The following is a 25558-nucleotide window of genomic DNA, read 5'->3' on the forward strand; positions in this document are numbered from 1 at the left end:
CTAAGGGGCGGGGCCCAAACTTACCCAGCCCTACTGTGTTAAATAGTATTCTGTAGTTGACCTCCTTTGTACAGGTAATGTTTTATTTTGATATCTGCGTCCCTGAGGACTACTTTTTACTTTCCGCTGAAAAAAACCCACTGAGGAATTTCCTGGAAACCTTGTTGCTCAAGAAGCCCGATGCGTGAAACAATGGTGTATCCTGAGAACAATTCTACCATTAGCTGCCTTTTGTTACTAATTAGTTCCGTTTGCGTGTCAAGGACCCCTAAGACACGCCTGAATAAAAACACGTTCACACATCATTTTTGTTTTGGTCTTTGGCATAATTTTGGCCCCAACTTTATTGAGTTACAGTAAGTGAGTGGTTAGCGACTATCTGTTCCCACTTGGAGGTAGGAACAGAACTGACAACCACACCCATGCGGAAGTCAGTAAGGGTAAGCAATTTTGGGGAGAGAGAAAGCTGGGTGCCAGCCTCACACTGCTCCCCAAATGCTCCTTGGGGCTCTTGCATGGCTCTAGCCCTTTGTCAGGGATGTGGACAAAAGCATGGCGAGCCCCTGGATTCCTTTAACAGAATACCCTTGCAGCAGCAGCATTGGAGGGGCAGGCACAGCCAACCTCATCCCCTCCACCAACCAAAAAATTCACCAATGCCTAACCGCAACTTACAAGTTGTGACGATTTGCTACGCAGTAGGCAAGACCCAAATGGCCCCAGCCAATCAGCCAAATGGTAAAATTCCTACCAGGCCCCTGCTCCAAAGCAGACAATCCCATGACAGGCATAGCAAGGTCAGCGCAAACAAACCCTAAATAAAGGGAGGGTGGGAGGGTAATAGGATGTGCGCAGCAAAAAGAAGAAGGTCAGCGCTGCGCACAGGGAACTATATAGCACTCCCATCAATCAAATAAAATTGCAACAATCAATTTTCCCCAGCAACATTGGAGGTGCCCAATCAAATCCATGGTCATCCAAACTAACCCGCCCAGCAACCGATAATGTCATGGTTGCTCCCACCGCAACATGTGCTCTCCATGAAGGAGAACCCGCTTTGTCACACTTTCAGACACAGGACGATGCAGAAGGTAGTTTCGCTTGTTACACGTTTAAGACGTAGGACGATGCAGAAGGAAGATATCAGCATGGAATGGCATTGCCAACAGGAACTGTGCATTGTAATCTTTGGACTTGACAATCCTTGGACGTTACGATACCAATACATATAGAAGATATGATATGTTGCCATCAGGAACTGTGCTTTTTGATATGATGATTAAAATTACAGTTTTATCATGTTATGTTACTTTACAGCTAGTTACGTGGGTGTTGTGGTGTTCAAAAGATGCTTCACGTAATGAGGCAATAGTGCTGTCTTTTGGTTAGCCTAACTGATGCCATTTTGCTTCTGTAAAAAAAACTGCCTGTTTTAGAATTTGTGAACCACTGTTAATGGAGAAGTCTGAGGGCTCCCTTGGACAAAAAACAAGGACACCAGCCAGGAATACCAGAGCAAAACAGCAGCTAGTAGACTTGGTCTTTACTGAAGACTGTCGTGACAGGACTCCCACCTGCCACAAGGTGGAACAAGATGGAAGCCACAAACAAAAGAGCCCCAAACTTTTATTAGCTGCTAATCCCCATGTTACACCCCTCCAAACTACATCACTCATACATCATGGTTACATCATGAAAGGGGAGGTCTGGTGGCAGTAATCTGAGCATCCTGGACCCTGCCCCACGGTTCTCCTTGCCCTCCACCAAACACCCATCAAGTGTAACAAAACAGATCTTTACATTTCCCTGTTTCCCAGCCAAGTTAATCACACCCTTTTGTCTTCATCTGGGTTTGTTATTTCTGGAATGGCTACCTGTTTGGCACTCAGGTATCAGGATGCCAGGAATTATCACTCAGGCAGAGGAGCTGCTGAGTAGCTGAGCTCACATGTCTACAGTGGTTCCTCAGGTTAAGTACATAATTCGTTCCAGAGGTCCATACTTAACCTGAAACTGTTCTTAACCTGAAGCACCACTTTAGCTAATAGGGCCTCCTGCTGCCGCCACGCCGCCGGAGCACGATTTCTGTTCTCATCCTGAAGCAAAGTTCTTAACCTGAAGCACTATTTCTGGGTTAGTGGAGTCTGTAACCTGAAGCGTATGTAATCTGAAGCGTATGTAACCCGAGGTACCACTGTACTGTATATGAATTTCTGAAGTTTTCCCAGTGAGTCAGAACATAGATACATTTATCAGTGAATTGTTACATTTGGTATCGTGCAGCAAAGGCCCTTTGAATAGATAGGAAGAAACTGTGAAAAGCCGCAAAAGTGTTTGTGCTGGTTTTGGTAGTGGGCTGCATGTGCATGATATCTGCTGGAGGGGCAACCCCCCCCCCAACCTATACATAAATTCCTGCAACACCACAAAAATGTGAAGACCAGATAACGTTGCTAGGGGATTTTCGGGAAAACCTCCCTCTGGCAGGCAACTCTCCCCTTCAAGGTCTCCAGGCAGTTCCATTTTATCATCAGTTGCAATATTCTGAGGACCAATTAACCTTCTTTGAGGATAAACACTGTGCCAAGAAAACCTCATGAAACTGTAGTGAATTTGCAGGTGGCAGCAAGAAGGGAGGTGCTCAAGAATTAGAAAGTTATGAAGGAACCAAGGATAACAGATTGGATATGGAATATTTTTACCATGATTAAACTGAGGTAAAAGGTAAAGTTAAAGGACCGCTGGACGGTTAAGTCCAGTCAAAGGTGGGGTTGCAGCGCTCATCTCGCTTCCAAGCCAAGGGAGCCAGTGTTTGTCCAAAGACAGCTTTCCGGATCATGTGGCCAGCATGACTAAACCGCTTCAAGCGCATGGGACACTGTAATGGAAACCAGATCGCACGGAAACGCCATTTACCTTCCCGCCGCAGCGGTACCTATTTATCTACTTGCACTGGTGTGCTTTCGAACTGCTATGTTGGCAGGAGCTAGGACAGAGGAACAGGAGCTCACACCATCACAGGGATTCGAACCGCCAGCCTTCTGATCGGCAAGCCCAAGAGGCTCAGTGGGTTAGACCACAGCGCCACCTGCGTCCTATGATTAAACTAATGCACCTGCTACAGGATTCTTCCTACCATTAGGCAAAGGGAAGCAGCCTCCTTAAATGGAAGAGGCTGGGGGATGGAGGGCAAGAACAACAGCAAAGAGGAGCTATGTGCCCCATGTGGCCTGCCCTACAGTCCCTGAAATAACCTGCGGCCACCAGGTGTAGGAAAGGACATTGTCCTGTTGCCCAAATTGAAGGAAGATTCAGCTACCTGTATGGGCAGCTTTGCAGCGCTGCGGGTGGCACTGTGGGTTAAACCACAGAGCCTAGGACTTGCCAATCAGAAGGTTGGCGGTTCGAATCCCCGTGAGGGGGTGAGCTCCCGTTGCTCAGTCCCTGCTCCTGCCAAACTAGCAGTTCAAAAGCATGTCAAAGTGCAAGTAGATAAATAGGTACCAGCGGAAAGGTAAACGGCGTTTCCATGAGCTGCTCTGGTTCGCCAGAAGCGGCTTAGTCATGCTGGCCACATGACCCAGAAGCTGTATGCCAGCTCCCTCGGCCAATAAAGCAAGATGAGCGCCACAACCCCAGAGTCGACCATGACTGGACCTAATGGTCAGGGGTCCCTTTACCTTTAGCTAAGGTTGTGTATCCACAGCAGTGACCAGAGGAAGAAAGACCGCTGGGAGGAGCACACAAAAAAATAAATGCCATGGTGCATCTGCATGAGCACAACCGGTCGCCTTCATCTGCCCCAGCTGTAACAAAACATGTCTCTCCCATATTGGTCTCTACAGCCATAGCAGGCACTGTAACCTTCCAACAGTTTGACTTCACCCCCAAAGGCGCACTCCTCCTTAGTTTCCCAAGACAGATGGATGTCAGTGACAGGAGATAAAACACATATAAAGAGTAAATGTTAAACATGTATGTCGGTTATCAGTTTCATTATGAAATGATTGACCACAGTGCTATAAAGTGCTTAGTATTTTTCCTCACAATAAATGTGGTGGTTTGCTCGCTAGAAACGAGAGCCTGTTTTTATTTCACCCTTGAGTTAATTTGCCACTGGCAATGGAAATAATCTATTTTAAGCTTCTCAAATGCACTCATCATGTCCTGCCCATGGACTTTCTGTAGGCATCTGACTGGCTACTGTGAGAGCAGAAAGCTGGACTTGATGGGGCTTAGGTCTAATCTTACGTTCTTTGTAAATGCACACACAGAGATGCAATTCCTAGCACCCTTGTTGTTGTTGTTGTTTAGTCGTTTAGTTGTGACCCCATGGACCAGAGCACGCCACGCACTCCTGTCTTCCACCGCCTCCCGCAGTTTGGTCAAACTCATGCTGGTAGCTTCGAGAACACTCTCCAACCATCTCGTCCTCTGTCGTCCCCTTCTCCTTTTGCCCTCCATCTTTCCCAACATCAGGGTCTTTTCCAGGGAGTCTTCTCTTCTCATGAGGTGGCGAAAGTATTGGAGCCTCAGCTTCAGGATCTGTCCTTCCAGTGAGCACTTCAGAATGGATAGGTTTGATCTTCTTGAAGTCCATGGGACTCTCAAGAGTCTCCTCCAGCACCATAATTCAAAAGCATCAATTCTTCGGCGATCAGCCTTCTTTATGGTCCAGCTCTCACTTCCGTACATCACTACTGGGAAAACCATAGCTTTAACTATACGGACCTTTGTTGGCAAGATGATGTCTCTGCTATTTATGATGCTGTCTAGGTTTGTCATTGCTCCTAGCACCCTTAACAAACTACAAATCCCAAGATCCTTGCTAGGGGGAACCATATACTTTAAATGTGCGATGTGGATGTGACTAAATAGAAAGAACCAGGGAATCAGTTCAACACTGTTGCAGACCCTCCAAGTGTCCCTATTTTTGGAGAGCATTCCTGGATTTAAAGAAACTGTCCCAGTTTCTGATTTGATCCCGGAATGTCCCTCTTTTCCTTAGGACATCCATATTTTCATCGGAGAAACGTTGGAGGGTATGGAGTTATGCGACCCCTGAGCCAAGGAGATAAGTAACTAGACAACCTTTAGAAGACATCTGAGGGCAGCCCTGTATAGCAAATGTTTTTCAAAATGTTTAATGTTTTATTATGTTTTTATATATGTTGGAAGCTGCCCAGAGTTGCTGGGGCAATCCAGTCAGGTGGGCGAGGTATAAATAATAAAATTATTTATTATTAATATTATGGAATAGGATGTCCCTATTTTCATCAGTGAAATGTTGGAGGGTATGGGTCGTGCACATCAGGTTGAAGACATCCCACTCTGGTTTGTACAGCAACCTGCAAATGTGACTTGAAAAGTGGGACAAGTTGGGGGGGGGGCGGCGACGACACACACACAACCTTGCTGAATTCCAGCCACTAATGTGTACATCAGGATGCGGGTGGCGCTGTGGGTTAAACCACAAGCCTAGGACTTGCCGATCAGAAGGTTGGCGTATCGAATCCCCGCAAAGGGGTGAGCTCCCGTTGCTCGGTCCCTGCTCCTGCCAACCTAGCAGTTTGAAAGTATGTCAAAGTGCAAGTAGATAAATAGGTACCGCTCCGGCGGGAAGGTAACTGGCGTTTCCATGCTCTGTTCTGGTTAGCCAGAAGCGGCTTAGTCATGCTGGCCACATGACCCGGAAGCTGTACGCCGGTTCCCTCGGCCAATAAAGCGAGATGAGCGCCGCAACCCCAGAGTTGGCCACGACTGGACCTACTTGTCAGGGGTCCCTTTACCTTTACCTTTAATGTGTACATAGCATCTGAAATGGTCTCAGTACCAGGTGCACACGATCGCAGATTGCTCCCTTTGCCTCACACCAAGAGGTTTGCTGTACCAGTCCTCATGTTTAACATGGATGGTCAAAGGATGGTTTTGAACTGCAAATTTCTGCTACTAGCCAGGCCTAGAGTATTCCTTGTAGGCAACAGCACATGTTTTTCTCACAAAGATGTCAGAGAGGTGTGGGGAACTGGAAGGAAAAGGCTGAGCTCTGCTCCACTGAGCACCTCCTGGAAACTTAGAAGATGACCTCCAGATCACCTTACAGTTCTTCCTTTGGTTAGCTCCTGTTAGGATCCTTTCTACTCTGCCAGCTTGTGTGTTCCTTTCCTCTAGAATCAGGTACTTTTATTTTTATTTTGCTCCGCCAAAGAGTGTTATTCTGCCACCACATCCTGCCCATCCAACCTAGATTATAAGCGACATGATTCTGGCATATGTAAGGCTTGCTCATTTACACAGTGGAAGACAGATGACGGGCAAAAATATCATCCATACTGGGCATTCTTCGCAGGTCTTTTTTGTTTGCTTCTAGTTAGCCTGAAAGAAGAAGCTGAGAATCTTCTCTTCAGGGCTGATGCTGACATCACATCCTTTCCACTCAGCAGGACTTGCAGCCATCAAACTCGCCTCTGTTCACTTCTGCTTTCATTGAAGAAAAGAGAAAATGGCCCGAATTTTTTCTCTCCTGTGGTCCGTTGGCCTGATACTATGTGAGTATGATACCACGGCTGTGGGTCTTTTTTACTTAAGCCACAATTGTTGAGAGGGATAGACTTTGGATGTGATTCAGGTTTGTCCAGCAAGCCTTTTGGATTTGTTTTCTGTGACTACACGGTTCCCATGCTGTATAGCAAAAATTGCCCAGAATTACTGTAACTTTCCAAAGCAGCCTGCTATATCCATGCAGTATGTTATGGGATGGTGAAGGAGGAGGCTGCTGTTGAGAAAAATAAATCTACAGTCATGTGGAGTTTGTTGCATGGTTCTTTTAATTTTCGAAGTTAGGAAAAAGAACTTTTTTATAAAAAAATAAAAAACCCACACCTTTTATTTGATAGAAGTATCAAAACACCTATGTGAAAACACAGACTCCGTATAGAAAACACTTTTCTTATTTAGAACATTGCAAAAAAAGTGCAGTATAAAACAAAAAAACCAAATCAGATATCAAATGATACATTCTTAACTAGACATGAGAGAAAAAGCAGAAAATAAAATGATTATGCATCATAATGTATGAATAATAATAATAATAATAATAATAATAATAATAATAATAATTTATTTATACCCCGCCCATCTGGCTGAGTTTCCCCAGCCACTCTGGGGAATAATCCTTGAATAATAAGAAAAGGTAATAATCAGAAAAAGGATTGCCATAGCTTGACAACAGGGCCATATAAATGAGAATAACGCATAGCGCATAACACATTTTGAAATGTTGTATTCCAATGGTTTATTAAATTGGCTTCATCTCTCAAAATTGTATTTGGTGCACATCCTTCCACACTCCATTTATAATGTGAGCTTAATTAGAAAGGCTGTCTCCATGCTCCTGTAATCCCATTGCCATTTGTCAGAATATTTAGAGGATTTAGCACATGTTTGTGAGATAAAATATATGTATTTTAGGCCTGAAGGTTATCCTTTATATGGTGCTCAACCATTAAAATGAAACATGACCAAGGATTACAAGGAGTTATTTGTAAACAGTACAGTGGTACCTCTGGTTACATACTTAATTCGTTCCAGAGTTCCCTTCTTAACCCAAAACTGTTCTTAACCTGAATCACCACTTTAGCTAATGGGGCCTCCCGCTGCTGCCACGCTGTTGCTGCACAATTTCTGTTCTCATCCTGAAACAAAGTTCTTAACCCGAGGTATTATTTCTGTAACCTGAAGCGTAAGTAACCTGAAGCGTATGTAACCCGAGGTACCACTGTACATGAATTAACACAATCAAAGCTACTTCGAAATGTAAGGAATTCTGTTAATTTTACCAAGGAAAGGGCATCCTATGATTTTTGCAAATATTCTTGTTTCAAAGGTATCTTCTTATGTTTCCAGTGACACACATAACCAAAAGTGTGCTTGATATTACTGCTCTTTGGTATAAAGTTTAGAAGAGAAGCAAAAGGATCCATAACTACATTGTTCGGAAAGGGCCACGTGGCTTGCCCAAACATTTCCCAAAATGACAATATTTCATTTTACCAATGCAAATCTAATGTGCAACCCGAAATAAAACAGAACCCCAAGCACAGGAATTTGCAAAAAAGGGAACTGATTAACCAGAAAAGAGAACCAAATAGACCGGGTGCATTAAAGAGCAAATACAGTTAATAAAAGAAAACCAACAGAAGAAAATCCCTGGCTTAATGACTACCATTAGCCCCTTTGCCATATGCACAATCTATTAAGAAGACAGTGTTGTTGTTTTTCAGGAGTGTATATGATGATAATTATATTAATCTTCTTATATCTTATAGTGTGGTGGGTTTGTTTGATTTTTCTGTTATTTGTTTGATTGATTGTATGTTTGTTTGTTTACTTGTGTGTACGTCTGTTTTTCAGAAATGTATTTATTTTAAATTAATAAAGATATACCGTATTTTTTGCTCTATAAGACTCACTTTTTCCCTCCTAAAAAGTAAGAGGAAATGTGTGTGCGTCTTATGGAGCAAATGCAGGCTGTGCAGCTATCCCAGAAACCAGAACAGCAAGAGGGGTTGCTGCTTTCACTGCGCAGCCTGCATTTGCTCCATAAGACGCTGTTCTGGCTTCTGAGATTCAAGACGCTGTTCTGGCTTCTGAGATTCAAAATATTTTTTTTCTTGTTTTCCTCCTCCAAAAACTAGGTGCGTCTTGTGGTCTGGTGTGTCTTATAGAGCGAAAAATACGGTATACTTTTTTAAAAGTCTATGCTTCAGTCTTTGCTGTCATTCCGTAAACAGTAAATAACAAAGCAGTTTCTTTGCTCTCCAGGCTGCTCGTGGCCCCAAGCCAACAGTATGGTGCAAATGAAGTTGACCGGTAACGTTCCCCAAGCCTCCAAAACTCCAGTGGAACTGAAATGTGAGACCAGCAAAATGGATGTTGGGGTGTACTGGGTCCGTCAAAACCCGGACCTCAGCACTCACTTCATCCTATATATGCCTTCAAGGTCTAGAAGCCCACAAGAAACGGTCAGAGGCTACATATCATCAAAATCTTCTGACAATTACCTGCTAAGAATTGTCAGCTTCGGGAAGGAGTATGAGGGCATCTACTTTTGCGTTTTGTTCTACAACCAGGTGGTCTACTTCAGTTCAGGACTCAAAGTCTACCTGCCAAGTAAGTCGCATTCCAAGTGTTTAAACGCCCACGGTCAGTGGTGTGAGTTTGATACACATTCCCTGCCACACCAGCTGTTTCCCCTGCCCCCTTTTGAGAGGCGTTTTCCAGAACATTGCTATTTTGGGGAGGGGTGGGTGGGATTCAATCACATCACATTTCAAGGTGTGCGGTTATAGTTGGCTGGGAGGTTTTGTGCAACAAACTTGCTTCGCCAAAAAATCGTGCTTTATGTGATAAGGAAAATGTCAGGAAAATGATGATGATGATAATAAATAATAATAAATAATACATTTTTATTTATACCCCCCGGACAAGACTGGGCTCAGAGCAGCTAACACTGAATAGAAATACAGTAAAAAAACATTTTAAAAAACAAACAAACCCAAAAACCAAACAAAAGAAGAGTTGATTAAAATGTAAGTTAGAATACAGTTTAAAATGCAGCTTAAAATGTAGCCTCGTTTTAGTGGTAGCCTATAGATCAAAGCCATAAGGGGAGAAAATGTCAAATACAGTGGTACCTCAGGTTAAGTACTTAATTCGTTCCGGAGGTCCGTACTTAACCTGAAACTGTTCTTAACCTGAAGCACCACTTTAGCTAATGGGGCCTCCTGCTGCTGCCACGCCGCTGGAGCACAATTTCTGTTCTCATCCTGAAGCAAAGTTCTTAACCTGAAGCACTATTTCTGGTTTAGTGGAGTCTGTAACCTGAAGCGTATGTAACCTGAAGCGTATGTAACCTGAGGTACCACTGTATTCACCAGGGCCAATTATCCATGCTGGTCCTACATGGGCCAGCAAAAAGAGCCGAGGGAAAATTTATATACAAATCCCAAAAAAGGGGTTCCATCAAAATAAATAAATGAGAGGGGAGGTTAGACTGAGTCCAGTCCAAAGACCAGGCGGAACAGCTCTGTCTTGCAGGCCCTGCGGAAAGATGTCAAATCCCACAGGGCCCTGATCTCCTTTGGTAGGGCTAAGTCCTCTAAATATTCTAACAAATAACCATGGGGTTACAGGACCTGGGAGACAACCTTTCTAATTAGCCTTCCTGCAAATAAATCAGACCGAAGACCCATTAAATAGCCAATGTCACCTAATCTCTCTACATCAGAATCCAGGTTGTCTCCTGTTTTAGAAAGCCTTGCCTCTCTAATCTTCTTGCCCTTGGCTATTTATCGCTCTTCATCTGGATAATCTTGAAGAGCCCTTCTCCCAAGGTTGCTTTCGTTTCCACCTGATACTACAGAATCGAGCCATTTCTGTCTGATTTCTGAATTTGGTAAGGTGGGCAGCAAAGATAGGTCCCCCTCCTTCCTTCAAAAAAAGTTTTAGTCTGGTCTAAAATTATTAATAATAATTTACCACTTATATTCCACTCACCCCAACCACTCTGAGGAGCTTCCAGCACAATAAAAGCACAGCAAAATGTCAAACATCAAAAACTTCCTTGTACAGGGCTGCCTTCAAATGTCTTTGGAAAGTTGTGTAGTTATTTATCAGTTTAACATCTGATGGGAGGGCATTCCACAGGGCTGGCGCCACTACCGAGAAGGCCCTCTGCCTGGTTCCCTGACACTTCACTTCTCACAGTGAAGGAACCACCAGAAGGCCCTCAGAGCTGAACCTCACTGTCCGAGCTAAACAATGCGGGTGGAGGGCCAAGACCGTTTGGGTCTATAAAGGTCAGCACTGACACTTTGCATTGTGCTCAGAAACGTACTGGGAGCCAATGTAGATCTTTTAGGACCGGTGTTATGTGGTCCCGGAGGCCGCTCCCAGTTACCTTTCTAGCAACTGTGTTCTGGATTAGTTGTAGTTTCCGAGTCACCTTCAAAGGCAGCCCCACATAGAGCTCATTGCAGTAGTCCAAGCGGGAGATAACCAGAGCATGTACCACTCTGGCAAGACAGTCTGTGGGCAGGTAGGGTTTCAACCAGTGTGCCAGATGGAGCAGGTAGACAGCTGCCATGGGCATAGAATTAACCTGTGCCTCCAAGGACAGTCATCGTGTGAAATTCACACTTCTCTGAATTTTGCAATTCAATTCTCTGAACAATGAAAATGCATGTACTAGGATGAAATGTGTTGAATATTTGCAGATTAGTTGGGCTGCAGAAGGCGTGCTGGGGAGACCACACATTCAAGAAACGCAAAGTAACTTTTGCTAGGTTTTAATAACAAAAACAAAAACTCCTTTTACACTAAATTACAATATATCAATAAGCATAACCCATCCACCAGGGTACTGAGAGAGCTACATGCTGCTCTTTCTATACCATACCCAACAGCTTAAGTACCACAACTTAACAGCACCTGCTATACTGCTTCACAGCTGTAAAACTAGGTCACGTTATTTGCTCTGGCCTTTAAAGAAATACACATCTTGTGGAACAATAATGAACCTTCAAATTTAAAGAGACAATTCAACAAAATGTGCATAAAAATGCATATATTGGTGAAAATAACATACAGTGGTACCTCGGTTTATGAACTTAATCCATTCCGGAAGTCCATTCTTAAACCAAAACCATTCTTAAGCTGAGGTGCGCTTTCCCTAAAGATGCCTCCCGCCGCCAGTGCCCTTCCACCGTTTAGCTTCCGTTCTTAGACCGAGGTAGAGTTCACAAACCGGGACACTACTTCCAGTTTTGCAGAGTTCGGAAACCGAATAGTTCATAAACAGGGCTGTTCTTAAACCGAGCTACCACTGTACAGTGGTACCTCAGGTTACAGACGCTTCAGGTTACAGACTCCGCTAATATTACCTCAGGTTAAGAACTTTGCGTCAGGATGAGAACAGAAATCATGCTCCGGCGGCGCAGCAGCAGCAGGAGGCCCCATTAGCTAAAGTGGTGCTTCAGGTTAAGAACAGTTTCAGGTTAAGTACGGACCTCCAAACGAATTAAGTACTTAACCCGAGGTACCACTGTACATGTGTTAGACTAGGGGAAACGGATTTACATGAATGTGTATATTGGGAGAGGTTTGTACTACAATGCTGGTGAATTTTCATGCACACCTTTTAAAAATACACACCAGCAACAGATGTGGAAACGAGGAGGAAAGAACTTAAGAGTGGAAAAATGAGAAACTGGGAGAAACTGAAATTGACAGATTCGTCCATCTATAGTCCTTAGGCAGTAGAGTTGCCACCTGTTCGCTTTAAGATTGTCTCATATTTGAATGTAAAATGCTACATCCTGTATTGACGCAGTTTTGTCCTGTATTTCAGGTCCCCCTCCCCCCCCCTGTCCAAATGCATGTGTTTGAAATGGAGTATGAAAGGTCATGTATTTAAGCTCTGCGAAGCCAAGCACAGACAGATTTACAAATTCTTGTGTGTGTGTGCGCGCAACAGATTTCAATCCTGTCAGGCTGCATTGGACCGTAATGGATTTCTCTGAAGTCACTTTGGCACCAGATTAAAATAATAATAATCACCCCCCAACCACCCAGTATTTTGCCAGAACAAAGGTGGCAACCCTATTAGGCAGGGATTGTGGAGCCCCCTTCCCAACCAAGCCCCGAGCCATTGTAAACATGCAGGAAAAGTCTTCATCTTTGTTTTCTTTACAGAGGCTACCACCATCGCACCCCAGGTTTCAACTCCCCATGAAGGACTTACAACAACCATGGGACTTCCACATTCCACAGCCTCAGGTATGTTTCCTTCTCCCTGCTACTCATTTGGGTTATAACTGGCCCCAAAACAAGAAGAAGTGATTGAGAGTGAGGCCCCGAGATGTTGCTGGACCACCAACTTCCATCATCAATCCGAACTGGCCATACTGGCAGGGGCTGATGGGAGGGGAAGTTCAACAGGGCACCGCCATTTTGGCTACCCTGGTATGTAAAAAGATATAAAGCCACTTTTATAACCAGTGCCATGTACAGCTTGGGGCATGGTCCAAAAAGTGAAGGAAGCAGGGAGATTGCTGAAGCTACCGTATTTTTCGCTCTATAGGACGTACCGGACCATAGGACACACTGGACCATAGGAGGAGGAGAACAGGGGGGTGAATCTCCCTCTCTCTGCTCAGCGCCCCTTCAGTGAAGTGGCAGGAGAAACGGAGCCCCTTCCATTTCTCCTCCCACTTCGCTGAAGGGGCGCTGCGCAGCTCTCCCTCTCTGCTGAAGCCAGGAGAGTCTTGCTCTCCCGGCTTCAGCAAAAGGAACCCAAAGCCTTCAGAGGGCAGCGCACCGACCCCTCTCACTCTCCAGACTTCAGCGATAGCAACGCGAAGCCTCCGGAGCGCGGAGGGAGCACTCCCTCTTCACTTCGGAGGCTTGGCGTTGCTATCGCTGAAGCCAAGGAGCCTGCATTCGCTCCATAGGACGCACACACATTTCCCCTTAATTTTTGGAGGGGAAACAGTGCGTCCTATAGAGCGAAAAATATGGTAACTAAGCAGGTCTGGTTAGATTCCCCGGATGCGAGAGACCATCTAGTGATCCTTGAGGTCCCCTGTGGGAGAAAGGTGGGCGGAGATGCCGAAAATTCCAACGGATCAGAAAAGGATATTTATGTATGCAACCACAGCTGCTTGGATGTTAATGACCCAGAGAAAGAAGACAAAGTCCCTACCAGAGAAAAATGGCAGATTAAGTTGATGGATTATGCCGAAACGTCAAAAATGGCTGGAAGAATCGGAAACCAGGAAGACCAAAATTTTTAATAAGGAATGGGGAAAAATTATAATTTATCTTTTTTTTAAAAAATGTAAACAACTAAAAAATTTAATAAGGAATGGGGAAAAAAACATTGTAAGCAGCTAAAATCATTAGTAGGATTGGAATGACACTAGTAGTTTAATGTTGAATTTTCAATATAATGGAGATGTAAAAGATGTGGATTATTATAAAAGATGCGGGAGGAAATGGACCCACAAAGGGGGGGAGGGAAGTTCAATAGGTGCTTTGGAATATTGTTGTTATGCTGGTTGTTGGATAATTGACTGTAAAACTTTAAACTGAAAAACTAAATAGTTTTGTTTTAAAAAAGGAAGAAAGGTGGGTGGGATGCAAATGAAGGCTTGGATCCAGACCATGTTAACAAATCCTAGGTACTGATAAAATTGTGAGGAATTATGGTATTTTGCTCATAATTCATTGACAGCTTAGGCCCAGTATTGTTTCTCCAAACTGGCCTCTTAGCAGAGTCAACACGCACAGCAGCAGCTTTCAGCGTGTAGGAAACCAAAACACAAAGAAGAGCAATAAATCCACGCAGCATTCCAGACGTCAAGTAGAATGGTTTGTTGTTGTTGTTTAGTCGTTTAGTCGCGTCCGACTCTTCGTGACCCCATGGACCAGAGCACGCCAGGCACTCCTGTCTTCCACTGCCACCAGCAAACACATGCTGGTAGCTTTGAGAACACTGTCCAACCATCTCGTCCTCTGTCGTCTCCTTCTCCTTGTGCCCTCCATCTTTCCCAACATCAGGGTCTTTTCCAGGGAGTCTTCTCTTCTCATGAGGTGGCCAAAATATTGGAGCCTCAGCTTCAGGATCTGTCCTTCCAGTGAGCACCCAGGGCTGATTTCCTTCAGAATGGATAGGTTTGATCTTCTTGCAGTCCATGGGACTCTCAAGAGTCTCCTCCAGCACCAGAATTCAAAAGCATCAATTCTTTGGCAATCAGCCTTCTTGATGGTCCAGCTCTCACTTCCATACATCACTACTGGGAAAACCATAGCTTTAACTATACGGACCTTTGTTGGCAATGGTTTACTACTGGCAAATTGAAGCTTAATGGTTGCAAATGAGCACTGAGTCCATAAACGTCCACTAGGCAATCCTTAGAGTGAATCTTTCACTCTCCTTTTTAAATATACATAAATTTATTTATTTGGTTTTTCAGATTACATTTTTACAGTCATGTATGGAACATACAACATAAAAAGAAGATTCCAAGGAATCTCCTACTTCCCTCCTCCCCTTTGTGGGTCCTATTGTTAATCATTTCCTCCTGCATCTTTTATGATAATCCAAATCTTTTACATCTCCATTGCACCCAGAATTCACCCTTAAGCTGCATGTGATATTCCAATTCTACTAACAATTTTAACTGTTCACAATGGTTTTTAAGATTTCCCCCATTCCTTATTAAAACGTTGGTCTTCCTGATTTCTGATTCTTCCGGTCATTTTAGCCATTTCGGTATAATCCATCAACTTGATCGAGAATCTTTTGCTCTCAGTCCTGAAACAGTCTTAGTCCAGATGGAAAGTGTGACTGAGAGAGTGATAAGAGTCACAGTCCACAGACTCTCCTCTTAAATTCAGTTTCACTTCTTCCCGTTTCCCATGGAAACTGTGTAGGTCAAATGAAATCATTTCTTTGACCTTGCAGGTGGTGGGCAACTTCCAAGAACTCGCCTCATGTAGATAATTAAGATAGATAACTGTTTTCTGAGAACCAGTGACCTAATTTTACAGCAATCCCGAACAAAAAAACAACTCAGGTTTCATATATTTCAGTGGGAACTACATAAATTTATTTATTTGGTTTTTCAGATTACATTTTTACAGTCACATATAGAACATACAGCATAAAAACAAGATTCCTAGGAATCTCCTGGACTTCCCTCCTCCCTTTTGTGGGTCCTATTGTTAATCATTTCCTTCTGCATCTTTTATGATAATCCAAATCTTTTACATCTCCACTGTGTCCAAAATTCACCCTTAAGCTACAAGTGATATTCCAATTCTACTAATGATTTTAACTGTTTTACAATGGTTTTTAAGATTTCCCCCATTCCTTATTAAAATGTTGGTCTTCCTGATTTCTGATTCTTCCAGTCATTTTAGCCATTTCGGTATAAACTGTGTAGGTCAAATGACATCATTTCTTTGACCTTGCAGGTGGCGGGCAATTCCCAAGAACTTGCCTCATGCAGATAATTAAGATAGATAACCATTTTCTGAGAACAAATGACCTTGTTTTACAGCAATCCCCAAGAAAAAAACAACTCAGGTTTCATATATTTCACTGGGTCCTAATTTAGTCTGAATCCAACCTAAAGTAAATAGCCAACCTCTGTAATAAACACACAAATTGTTCTGCAGTGCTTTGAATCTTCTCCCTCGCTGCTTTTAATGTGAGAATTTCAGTAAAAGCATTGGGGCAAGTCAGCGCTCCCCACATCCCGCCAATGAAGTGAATGGAAAGAAAAACGAAACGCTGTTTTCCTGCAGTATTGGCTAGAAATGATCTCAGCACAGTGATGCCTCTAATTTGGCAACACAAAAGCTATTTTTTAAGGACCATCACGAGGGGGTCAGCTCAATGGGCACTGCCTTCAAGGCTCACAGCTTAGCCGTGGGTTGGTTTTGTTTGTTTGTTTTGGTACGTTACTTTATTTTCTGCCGTGTTGTTGTATTACATTGTCATGAAATTGCATTTGCACTGTTGGATTTTGAGATGCCTCCCTGTTTTCTTTGTTGAACACTGCTTTGAGCACAGTTCTTTATTTAGTGGGAAAACAGCATGTAAATAAATAATGGATGGATTGATTGATTGATTGATTGATTGATTGATGATGGCCAACTATTGCAACCCTGCTGCTCTGCTCCTCACTGCTACTGCTTTCAGTTGTCCAAGTGAGTGAGCATGAGGCATGAGACTGGCCACTATCAGAGACTTGAGGTTAGCCACTTAGTGGTTGGAAATGGGAGAGTTGATGGACCTTGGCTTGATCCAGCAAGGCATGTTATTGCAGTGATTTTCTCATGCAGGTATAATTTCTTTGTAGGAAAAAGTGTGCACAGCATTGATAAACAGTCAGTGATCAAACTCAGGTCCTTATATCTTTCCATGTCTACACACATCCAAGTCCAGCAAGAACAGCTCGCTTTCTTGTGAACTCAATTGCAAATATTGATTAGAAGTATCTTCTTTGGTGATAACTCATAGCCAAGTAAGATTGTCTTCCATAAACATGGTATTAACCGTGAGCCCATAAGTGACTGTGGAGGCCAATTCTGGATCCACACATCCTTCCACAGTGAGGACATAGGTTTCCAGGCAGGTGTTGATCATGGTGAGGATTTGCCAAACCCTCTTAGCACCTTTCTCCCTTTCACCCTGAGTTCGAGCGTCTTCAAAGCCCATGACACCTTTGGCAAAGACTGTTCTCGAACTGGAGCGCTCGCAGGCCAGTGTTTCCCAGTTGTCGGTGTTTAGACTACATTTTTTTTAGATTTGCTGGAGAGAGTGTTTAAACCTCTTTTGTTGACCACCAGCATTACGCTTTCCATTTTTAAGTTCGGAATAGAGTAGTTGCTTTGGAAGACGATAATCAGGCATCCAAACAACATGACTAGTCCAATGAAGTTGAAGAATCATTGCTTCGACACTGGTGACCAAAAATGGTCAAAGGCCTGGAAACGATGCCTTATGAGGAACGGCTAAGGTAGCTGGGCATGTTTAGCCTGGAGAAGAGGAGGTTAAGGGGTGATATGATAGCCATGTTCAAATATATAAAAGGATGTCACATAGAGGAGGGAGAAAGGTTGTTTTCTGCTGCTCCAGAGAAGCGGACACGGAGCAATGGTTCCAAATTACAAGAAAAAAGATTCCACCTAAACATTAGGAAGAACTTCCTGACAGTAAGAGCTGTTCGACAGTGGAATTTGCTGCCAAGGAGTGTGGTGGAGTCTCCTTCTTTGGAGGTCTTTAAGCAGAGGCTTGACAACCATATGTCAGGAGTGCTCTGATGGTGTTTCCTGCTTGGCAGGGGGTTGGACTCGATGGCCCTTGTGGTCTCTTCCAACTCTATGATTCTATGATTCTATGATTCTATGATCTTTGCTTCTTCCAGTACACTGGCATTAGTCCGCCTGTCTTCCCAAGTGAGGTGTAAAATTTTTGGAGACAGTGTTGATGAATGTACTTAAAGCTGGAGTGCTAGAATGTCCCTTACTGTGGCATTCAAGAAGGACAGTGGTCCTCCTCCATTGCAGAAGGACTTACAGATCAGAAGGTCGGCAGTTCGAATCCCTGCAACGGGGTGAGCTCCCATTGCTCGGTCCCTGCTCCTGCCAACCTAGCAGTTCGAAAGCACGTCAAAGTGCAAGTAGATAAATAGGTACCGCTCAGGCGGGAAGGTAAACGGTGTTTCCGTGCGCTGCTCTGGTTCGCCAGAAGCGGCTTAGCCATGCTGGCCACATGACCCGGAAGCTGTACGCCGGCTCCCTCGGCCAATAAAGCGAGATGAGCACCGCAACCCCAGAGTCAGTCACTACTGGACCTAATGATCAGGGGCCCCTTAACCCTTTTTATACCTGCAGATGTAAAAATGTACTTAAAGCTGGAGTAATAGAATGTCTCTTACTGTGGCATTCAAGAAGGACAGTGGTCCTCCTCCATTGCAGAAGGGGTAAGCGAAGGTTGGGCACCATGCTGGCAAATGGATCACAGAATAGCACCAGGGAATGAAAGGCCCCGGTCAAAAACTGGACAGCTGTAAATCACAGGTTTGTTACTAGCTGTTGCTTTAGGATTCGTTTCTGGTGTGCTCTTGTTTCTGCAGATCAAGATGACGACGTGCTGTTCCCCTGTGAGCTGTACATTTGGGCCCCCTTAGCAGGTGGTTGCCTCCTTCTGCTGGTATTGTTGGTGATCACCCTGTCGGTGTGCTGTGGTAAGATAATTTCCTTTAAACTCTGTCGGATGGCAGTACTGGGGAAGTAGGTTCATTTTAAACTAGCTGGGAACTAACTAATTCAAAGACCTTGTTTACCATAGCAGCCCTTTATAATCTCCTAGGCATTTTGTTTCATAATAACCAGGGTACCTTTTTTTTTAACAGAACATGCCTGCTTTCTCTCTTAATAACTAGATCTCTCATACATTGCTGGATTTGTAGGGCTCTGTAAAGGGAGGCAGCCTAGAAAACAAATCTCACTCTATTTCTCCACACACACACACCTTTTTCAGAATTCTGGTGAATTAGCAGAGGTGTCCACAAATGGGTTACAGGCTAATTATAAGCATTTTTAAAACGCTGGTCGAGAGTTGGGTAAAGGAGTCAAGCAGCATTGTTATAAAAGCCTACTTTGAGACCTGTTTTTCACAACACCAAAATTTGCCTTTAAAAAGGCTGGATGGAACACATGGACACCATATATCTATCTTTCTGTCGGTCTATCATCTATCTATCACTAACTAACTAACTAACTAACTAACTAACTAACTAACTAACTACATATATAAAGTGGGCAGAGTTGGGCAAAGTTTTCAAGCCTTTAGTGAATCTCTTAGACCAGAGGTTTCCAACTTTTTTGAGTCCACGGCTCCCTTGACCAACTACATTATTTCTGCGGCACCCCTGTGGGGCTCGGGAGCCCAGTTATGTCACCCCTTGCCTGCACAGCTCGCAACTTCTCACCCTTTTTCAAACATCCTGTGGAGCGTTTCCTCAGCCTCCACAGTGTGGTGTAGTGGTTAAGAGCGGTGGACTCATCATCTGGTGAACCGGGTTCACGTCCCCGCTCCTCCACATGAAGCTGCTGGGTGACCTTGGGCTAGTCACACTTCTTTGAAATCTCTCAGCCCCACTAACCTCACAGAGTGTTTGTTGTGGGGGAGGAAGGGAAAGGAGAATGTTAGCTGCTTTGAGACTCCTTCGGGTAGTGATAAAGAGGGATATCAAATCCAAACTCCTCCTTCTCCTCCTCCTCTCCTCTCCCATCTCCTTGGGAGTCCTCTGGACAGCTGCTTCTGCTGCCCCTAGTCTCTGAGCTGCCCCACCCCACCCCAAAGAGACGTGTCTCCTCACACTGCCCACAGGGGCCTGGGACTTGTCTGTCCATTCCCAACAGCAAGGGCGGGCAGACTAGCTGGCTGGGCTCCCTCGCCCGCTTGCTTGCTTGCTTGCTTGCTTACTCCAAGGCCACCTCAGCTCCTGGCAACCAGCACCCCCTGGGCCAGCCCCAGAGGCACCATTCGCCTGAGGAGCTTGTAGCTAGGGCTGCTGCAACAAATAGCTGTGCAAGCCTTTGGAAGGCAGAGATGCAAGAGGGCATCAGAGATGGTAGGGAGAGAAAGGAAGACAGAGGCCAGTGTTGTCTGCAGCACCCTGGCCATCATTCAAGGCACCCCAGGGTGCCACGGCACACTGGTTGAAAGCCACTGCCTTAGAATGATAGAAATCCTTATCATAATGATACGTACAGAGGCACCTAGAATCTCTTGCATGAGGAAGTTCAGCAGCAGAAAGCCCTCTTCTGCCTCCCTCATTCACAGCTGAAAAAAGTGATTTTATATATACATATGGCTCAAAAATACAAAATGAAGAGGTCATGAAGCCCTGCATCATTTAAAATATAGTAATATTTAAAATATGGACTACTGCAATGCGCTCTATGTGGAGCTTCCTTTGAGGGCGACTCGGAAAGTGCAATTAATCCAGAATGCAGCAGCTAGACTGGTGATTGGGAGCGGCCGCCGAGACCACATAACACCGGTCCTGAAAGACCTACATTGGCTCCCAGTACATTTCTGGGCACAATTCAAAGTGTTGGTGCTGACCTTTAAAGCCCTAAACGGCCTCGGTCTAGTATACCTGAAGGAGCGTCTCCACCCCCATCGTTCTGCCTGGACACTGAGGTCCAGCCCCAAGGGCCTTCCGGCGGTTCCCTCCCTCCAAGAAGTGAGGTTACAGGGAACCAGGCAGAGGGCCTTCTTGCTAGTGGCGCCCGCCCTGTGGATTGCCCTCCCATCAAATGTCAAGGAGATAAACAACTATTTTACTTTTAAAAGAAAACTGAAGACGGCCCTGTTTAGGGAAGTTTTTAATGTCTGATACTGTATTGTTTTTAATATTCGATTGAAAGCCGCCCAGAGTGGCTGGGGTATAAATAATAAATTATTATTATTATTATTATTATTATTATTATTATTATATGAATAAAATAACTTGCACGTTTCTCTCCCCCTCCCAAATGAATTGAAGACCCAAGGAGGAGGCGACGGCATTGCAGATGTAAAAAGTGAGTCCTCTCCAATCAGGCATCAAGCACACTTGCGATGGATGTGTGAGAAGCTTGGTTCACTTCGCACTTAAAGGGGAATTTACCAAATTCACGGACGCAGGTGGCGCTGTGGGTTAAAGCCTCAGCGCCTAGGACTTGCCGATCGAAAGGTCGGCGGTTCGAATCCCTGCGGCGAGGTGCGCTCCCGCTGCTCGGTCCCAGCGCCTGCCAACCTAGCAGTTCGAAAGCACCTCCGGGTGCAAGTAGATAAATAGGGACTGCTTACCAGCGGGAAGGTAAACGGCGTTTCCGTGTGCGGCTCTGGCTCGCCAGAGCAGCGATGTCACGCTGGCCACGTGACCCGGAAGTGTCTCCGGACAGCGCTGGCCCCTGGCCTCTTAAGTGAGATGGGCGCACAACCCCAGAGTCTGTCAAGACTGGCCCGTACGGGCAGGGGTACCTTTACCTTTACCTTTTTACCAAATTCACATTTTCTGAAGCAATATGCAAAGTGAGGCACTGTTCCTCTTTGAAATTCACACTTACCTGAATTTTGCGATGCAGCTCTTCAGCTAGGTATTCTGCACAAAAAATGCATATACAGTGGTTCCTCAGGTTACATAGGCTTCAGGTTACATACGCTTCAGGTTACAGACTCCGCTAACCCAGAAATAGTGCTTCAGGTTAAGAACTTTGCTTCAGGATAAGAACAGAAATCGTGCTCCGGGGGCACGGTGGCAGCAGGAGGCCCCATTAGCTAAACATTAGGAAGAACTTCCTGACAGTAAGAGCTGTTCGACAGTGGAATTTGCTGCCCAGGAGTGTGGTGGAGTCTCCTTCTTTGGAGGTCTTTAAGCAGAGGCTTGACAACCATATGTCAGGAGTGCTCTGATGGTGTTTCCTGCTTGGCAGGGGGTTGGACTCGATGGCCCTTGTGGTCTCTTCCAACTCTATGATTCTATGATTCTATGATTCTAAGTGGTGCTTCAGGTTAAGAACAGTTTCAGGTTAAGAACGGACCTCCAGAATGAATTAAGTACTTAACCCAAGGTGCCACTGTACTACAAATAAGTAGATAAATCATTGCATACTTTGACAGGAATTGCAGCTCCTAAATTTTCAGTGACTGGATGCTAACTTTTGGCACTGGCAAGATAAAGACCCAGATACAGTACGAGGCTTGTTAGGCCAATGTATGGAAACTAATGCTGCCCTTTCACCAAACTCGTTTGCCGAATCGTGTCAAGACTTTGTCATATGCTTACTGACGTCTTTGCTCCCTCTTCTTTCTAGGCCTCTGAATGGAACCAATGGGACAGTCGCTACGTCACACTTGATCAAATAGGACATTTCAGCCAGATTTTCCCATTGCATTCTCACTGCATCATACCTTCCAACCTTGCCAGAAAGACTACTGAATGCTCATAATGGCTCTGTGCTCCCATAGCAAGGAGGAATGCCTTTGCCTTACAGCTTTGCAGGAAAATTTTATCCACCAGCTGTATGTATGTTGGGTTAGTTTACTTTGCCTTGACCTATCTTGCACTAGGACACTGCAACAGTTTAAGGTGGAGTTCTTAAATAGATCTTCATCTCACAAACTTTGGCTGTCCTCGTTATGGAAAAGCTGCAAAGATGTTCAGCCAAATTTACTGCCTGAATAAGCAGCGTTTAAGGGGAGGAAAATGGAGCCACGGACTGTGCAGGTGCATTTATGTACATTTTCATACTAGACTTTTTGCAGCTGTCCCCTTAGATCTTTTGACGCCTAGCGACTTGGGAGGGAGGGTTGAAACCCAAAGAACTCGGACGCATGCCTGTGTATACTAAGAAAATGTTGAAATCCCCCTCTCCCCAAACATCACTCCCAAAGACTAATTCCAGACAGTGTGTTAGCACCGCTGTAAACCACCAGAATGCCTATATTGTGCAAATCCAATTGAAAACACAGGTAATAGGCCATATAGTAACAAACGCAAAGTTATTTTCTAGAACTACTTCTCAAAATTAGATACTTCTCAAGTTGTTCGTAATTTTTGAGAAGTAGTTCTAGTAAAAAACTTTGTGTTTGTTACTATAAAGGTAAAGGGACTCCTGACCATTAGGTCCAGTCGGGACCGACTCTGGGGTTGCGGCGCTCATCTTGCTTTATTGGCCGAGGGAACTAGCGTACAGCTTCTGGGTCATGTGGCCAGCAGGACTAAGCCGCTTCTGGCGAACCAGAGCAGTGCACGGAAACGCCGTTTACCTTCCCGCCGGAGCGGTACCTATTTATCTACTTGCACTTAGACGTGCTTTCGAACTGCTAGGTTGGCAGGAGCAGGGACTGAGCAACGGGAGCTCACCCCGTCGCAGGGATTCGAACCGCCAACCTTCTGATCGGCAAGTCCTAGGCTCTGTGGTTTAACCCACAGCGCCACCTGCGCCCCAGCATTTGTTACTATACGGCCTATTAAATTTACATGTGTTAGCACCGCTGGGCACCAGAAAACAGGAACTATACCTGGCAAATAGGGACAGCCGGAGTCTGTGCAGTACAAGCGAAACCACGTGACATTTCCTGTCCTCCTCTTTTGTGCTTTGCCATCTATAAGCAAACCGCAGGAGCATCGCTATGGTTGAGGTGTGCGACGTTTCCCGCATCCCTTTGTTCTACAACATTAAAAATAAAGCCTGAGAATTTCTTTTCGTCATAAAATCAAGTGGCCTCTACTTAATGTAACTGCTTCAGAACCATAACCAGGAACTAAAAAGCAAAACTTTGGGCAGAGGGAAGAAAGAATAAGTGGTGTTTATTCTGCTTGTGGGCATCTTGTGGACATAGAGTTTGTCGCTGTGGGAGCAGGGGGCTGGACTAGGTGGGTCATTGGTCTGAGAATGCAGGCTCTCTTTAGGTCTATCGGGGGGGGGGGGGTTCCACAGCCAGAGAGCGGTTCCGGCAACTCAGTTAAGCACCATTGCAGGCCAGCACTCCCCCTCCCCTGCCCGTTTCTTGCCTTTACATACCGTATTTTTCGCTCTATAAGACGCACCAGACCACAAGACGCACCTAGTTTTTGGAGGAAAACAAGAAAAAAAATATTCTGAATCTCAGAAGCCAGAACAAGAGGGATCGCTGCACAGCGAAAGCAGCAATCCCCCTTGCTGTTCTGGCTTCTGGGATAGCTGCGCAGCCTGCATTCGCTCCATAAGACACACACACATTTCCCCTTACTTTTTAGGTGGGAAAAAGTGAGTCTTATAGAGCAAAAAATACGGTACTTCTGAGAAGCCCAAAACGAATATTTCATGTCAAAACAGATGCTGGCCAGTGTGCGTAAGTCTATACTTTTTTTTTTTTTAGATCTAGGACTCCACCTAGCTCCTAGCAGCTCCTTTTCTTTAATCCGTCTCCCGTGTAGCAGCGGCAGGCTTTAAGCTTTCCAGTCAGGAACTGTCATTGATTTCAGCAGGCCTTATCAAAATCAGATTGCCTCAACCTTCCTTTGCGCCCCCCTCCCCCACCAGCAAAGCTAGTTTCATCTTCAGGTAATAATAATAATTTATTATTTATACCCTGCCCATCTGGCTAAGTTTCCCCAGCCACACTGGGCGGCTCCCAATCGAGTGTTAAAAACAATACAGCATTAAATATTAAAAAACTCCCTAAACAGGGCTGCCTTCAGATGTCTTTTAAAAATAGGATAGCGGCTTATTTCCTTGACATCTGATGGGAGGGCGTTCCACAGGGCGGGCGCCACTACCAAGAAGGCCCTCTGCCTGGTTCCCTGTAACCTCGCTTCTCGCAATGAGGGAACCGCCAGAAGGCCCTCGGGGCTGGATCTCAGTGTCTTAGTTATGGCTAAAACTAAGGTCATTGTATGTGGCATGCAATCCTAACACATAAATTAGGCAACGGGACATGATTTTAGGGACCATTCCCCCAACCACACAGGAGACTCAGCTACATAGCTGTCAACTTACAGATTTGAAAATAAGGGACCAGCAGCCTTGAAAATAAGGGATCAGCAGCCAAAATAAGGGATCAACAATTACCGTATTTTCCGCTCTATAACACGCACCCGACCATAACACGCACATAGTTTTTAGAGGAGGAAAACAAGAAAAAAAAAATCTAAACGAAACAGTGGATGTATGATTTTTGTGGTTCATGCTGTGGCCACAGACATGTGATCTGACGGTGAGTTTGGGGTAGCCCAATGCAAAAATCCTGAGGATCCATGTGGATCCATGCTTTGTAACCACGTTTTTGCACCACTGCGGCCCCAGGCAACAGTGGGTGCGTGATTTTTTGGTGCAAGCTGTAGCCATGGACATGCTATGTGATCTGATGGTGAATTTGGGGTGACCCAGTTCAAAAATCCTGAGGATCCATGTGGATCCGTGCTTTGTAACCACGTTTTAAGTG

The 25558-nt window shown here is 44.8% G+C and overlaps 1 protein-coding gene across 4 annotated transcripts; it reads left to right on the plus strand.

The window, feature by feature from the left end:
• The first annotated feature begins 6048 nt into the window (after window positions 1-6048).
• On the plus strand, window positions 6049-22818 carry CD8A (CD8 subunit alpha). Of its 4 annotated transcripts, none has more exons than XM_081838264.1 (7): window positions 6049-6177; window positions 6441-6548; window positions 8824-9171; window positions 12754-12837; window positions 18708-18818; window positions 21132-21168; window positions 22444-22818. In XM_081838264.1, the coding sequence occupies exons 2-7, from the start codon at window positions 6503-6505 to the stop codon at window positions 22493-22495; spliced, it is 678 nt and encodes a 225-aa protein (XP_081694390.1). In that variant the 5' UTR covers window positions 6049-6177; window positions 6441-6502; the 3' UTR covers window positions 22496-22818. The 4 variants fall into 4 exon arrangements, with proteins under 4 accessions (XP_081694390.1, XP_081694389.1, XP_081694391.1 ...); XM_081838263.1 differs by having other exon boundaries at window positions 6056-6177; window positions 6371-6548; XM_081838265.1 differs by having other exon boundaries at window positions 6064-6177; window positions 6444-6548.
• The last annotated feature ends 2740 nt before the right edge of the window (window positions 22819-25558 follow it).

Source organism: Podarcis erhardii, assembly GCF_964252035.2.
Source record: "Podarcis erhardii genome assembly, chromosome: 13".
NCBI classification, from domain to species: Eukaryota; Metazoa; Chordata; class Lepidosauria; order Squamata; family Lacertidae; genus Podarcis; species Podarcis erhardii.

Excerpts from the sequence above, each read along its gene's own strand:
- CD8A (XM_081838264.1), top strand. The coding sequence starts at position 6,503 with ATGGCCCGAATTTTTTCTCTCCTGTGGTCCGTTGGCCTGATACTAT. Across the intron at positions 6,549-8,823 it reads GTCCGTTGGCCTGATACTAT|GCTGCTCGTGGCCCCAAGCC; the intron begins GTGAGTATGATA and ends TTTGCTCTCCAG. Across the intron at positions 18,819-21,131 it reads CACCCTGTCGGTGTGCTGTG|ACCCAAGGAGGAGGCGACGG; the intron begins GTAAGATAATTT and ends AATGAATTGAAG.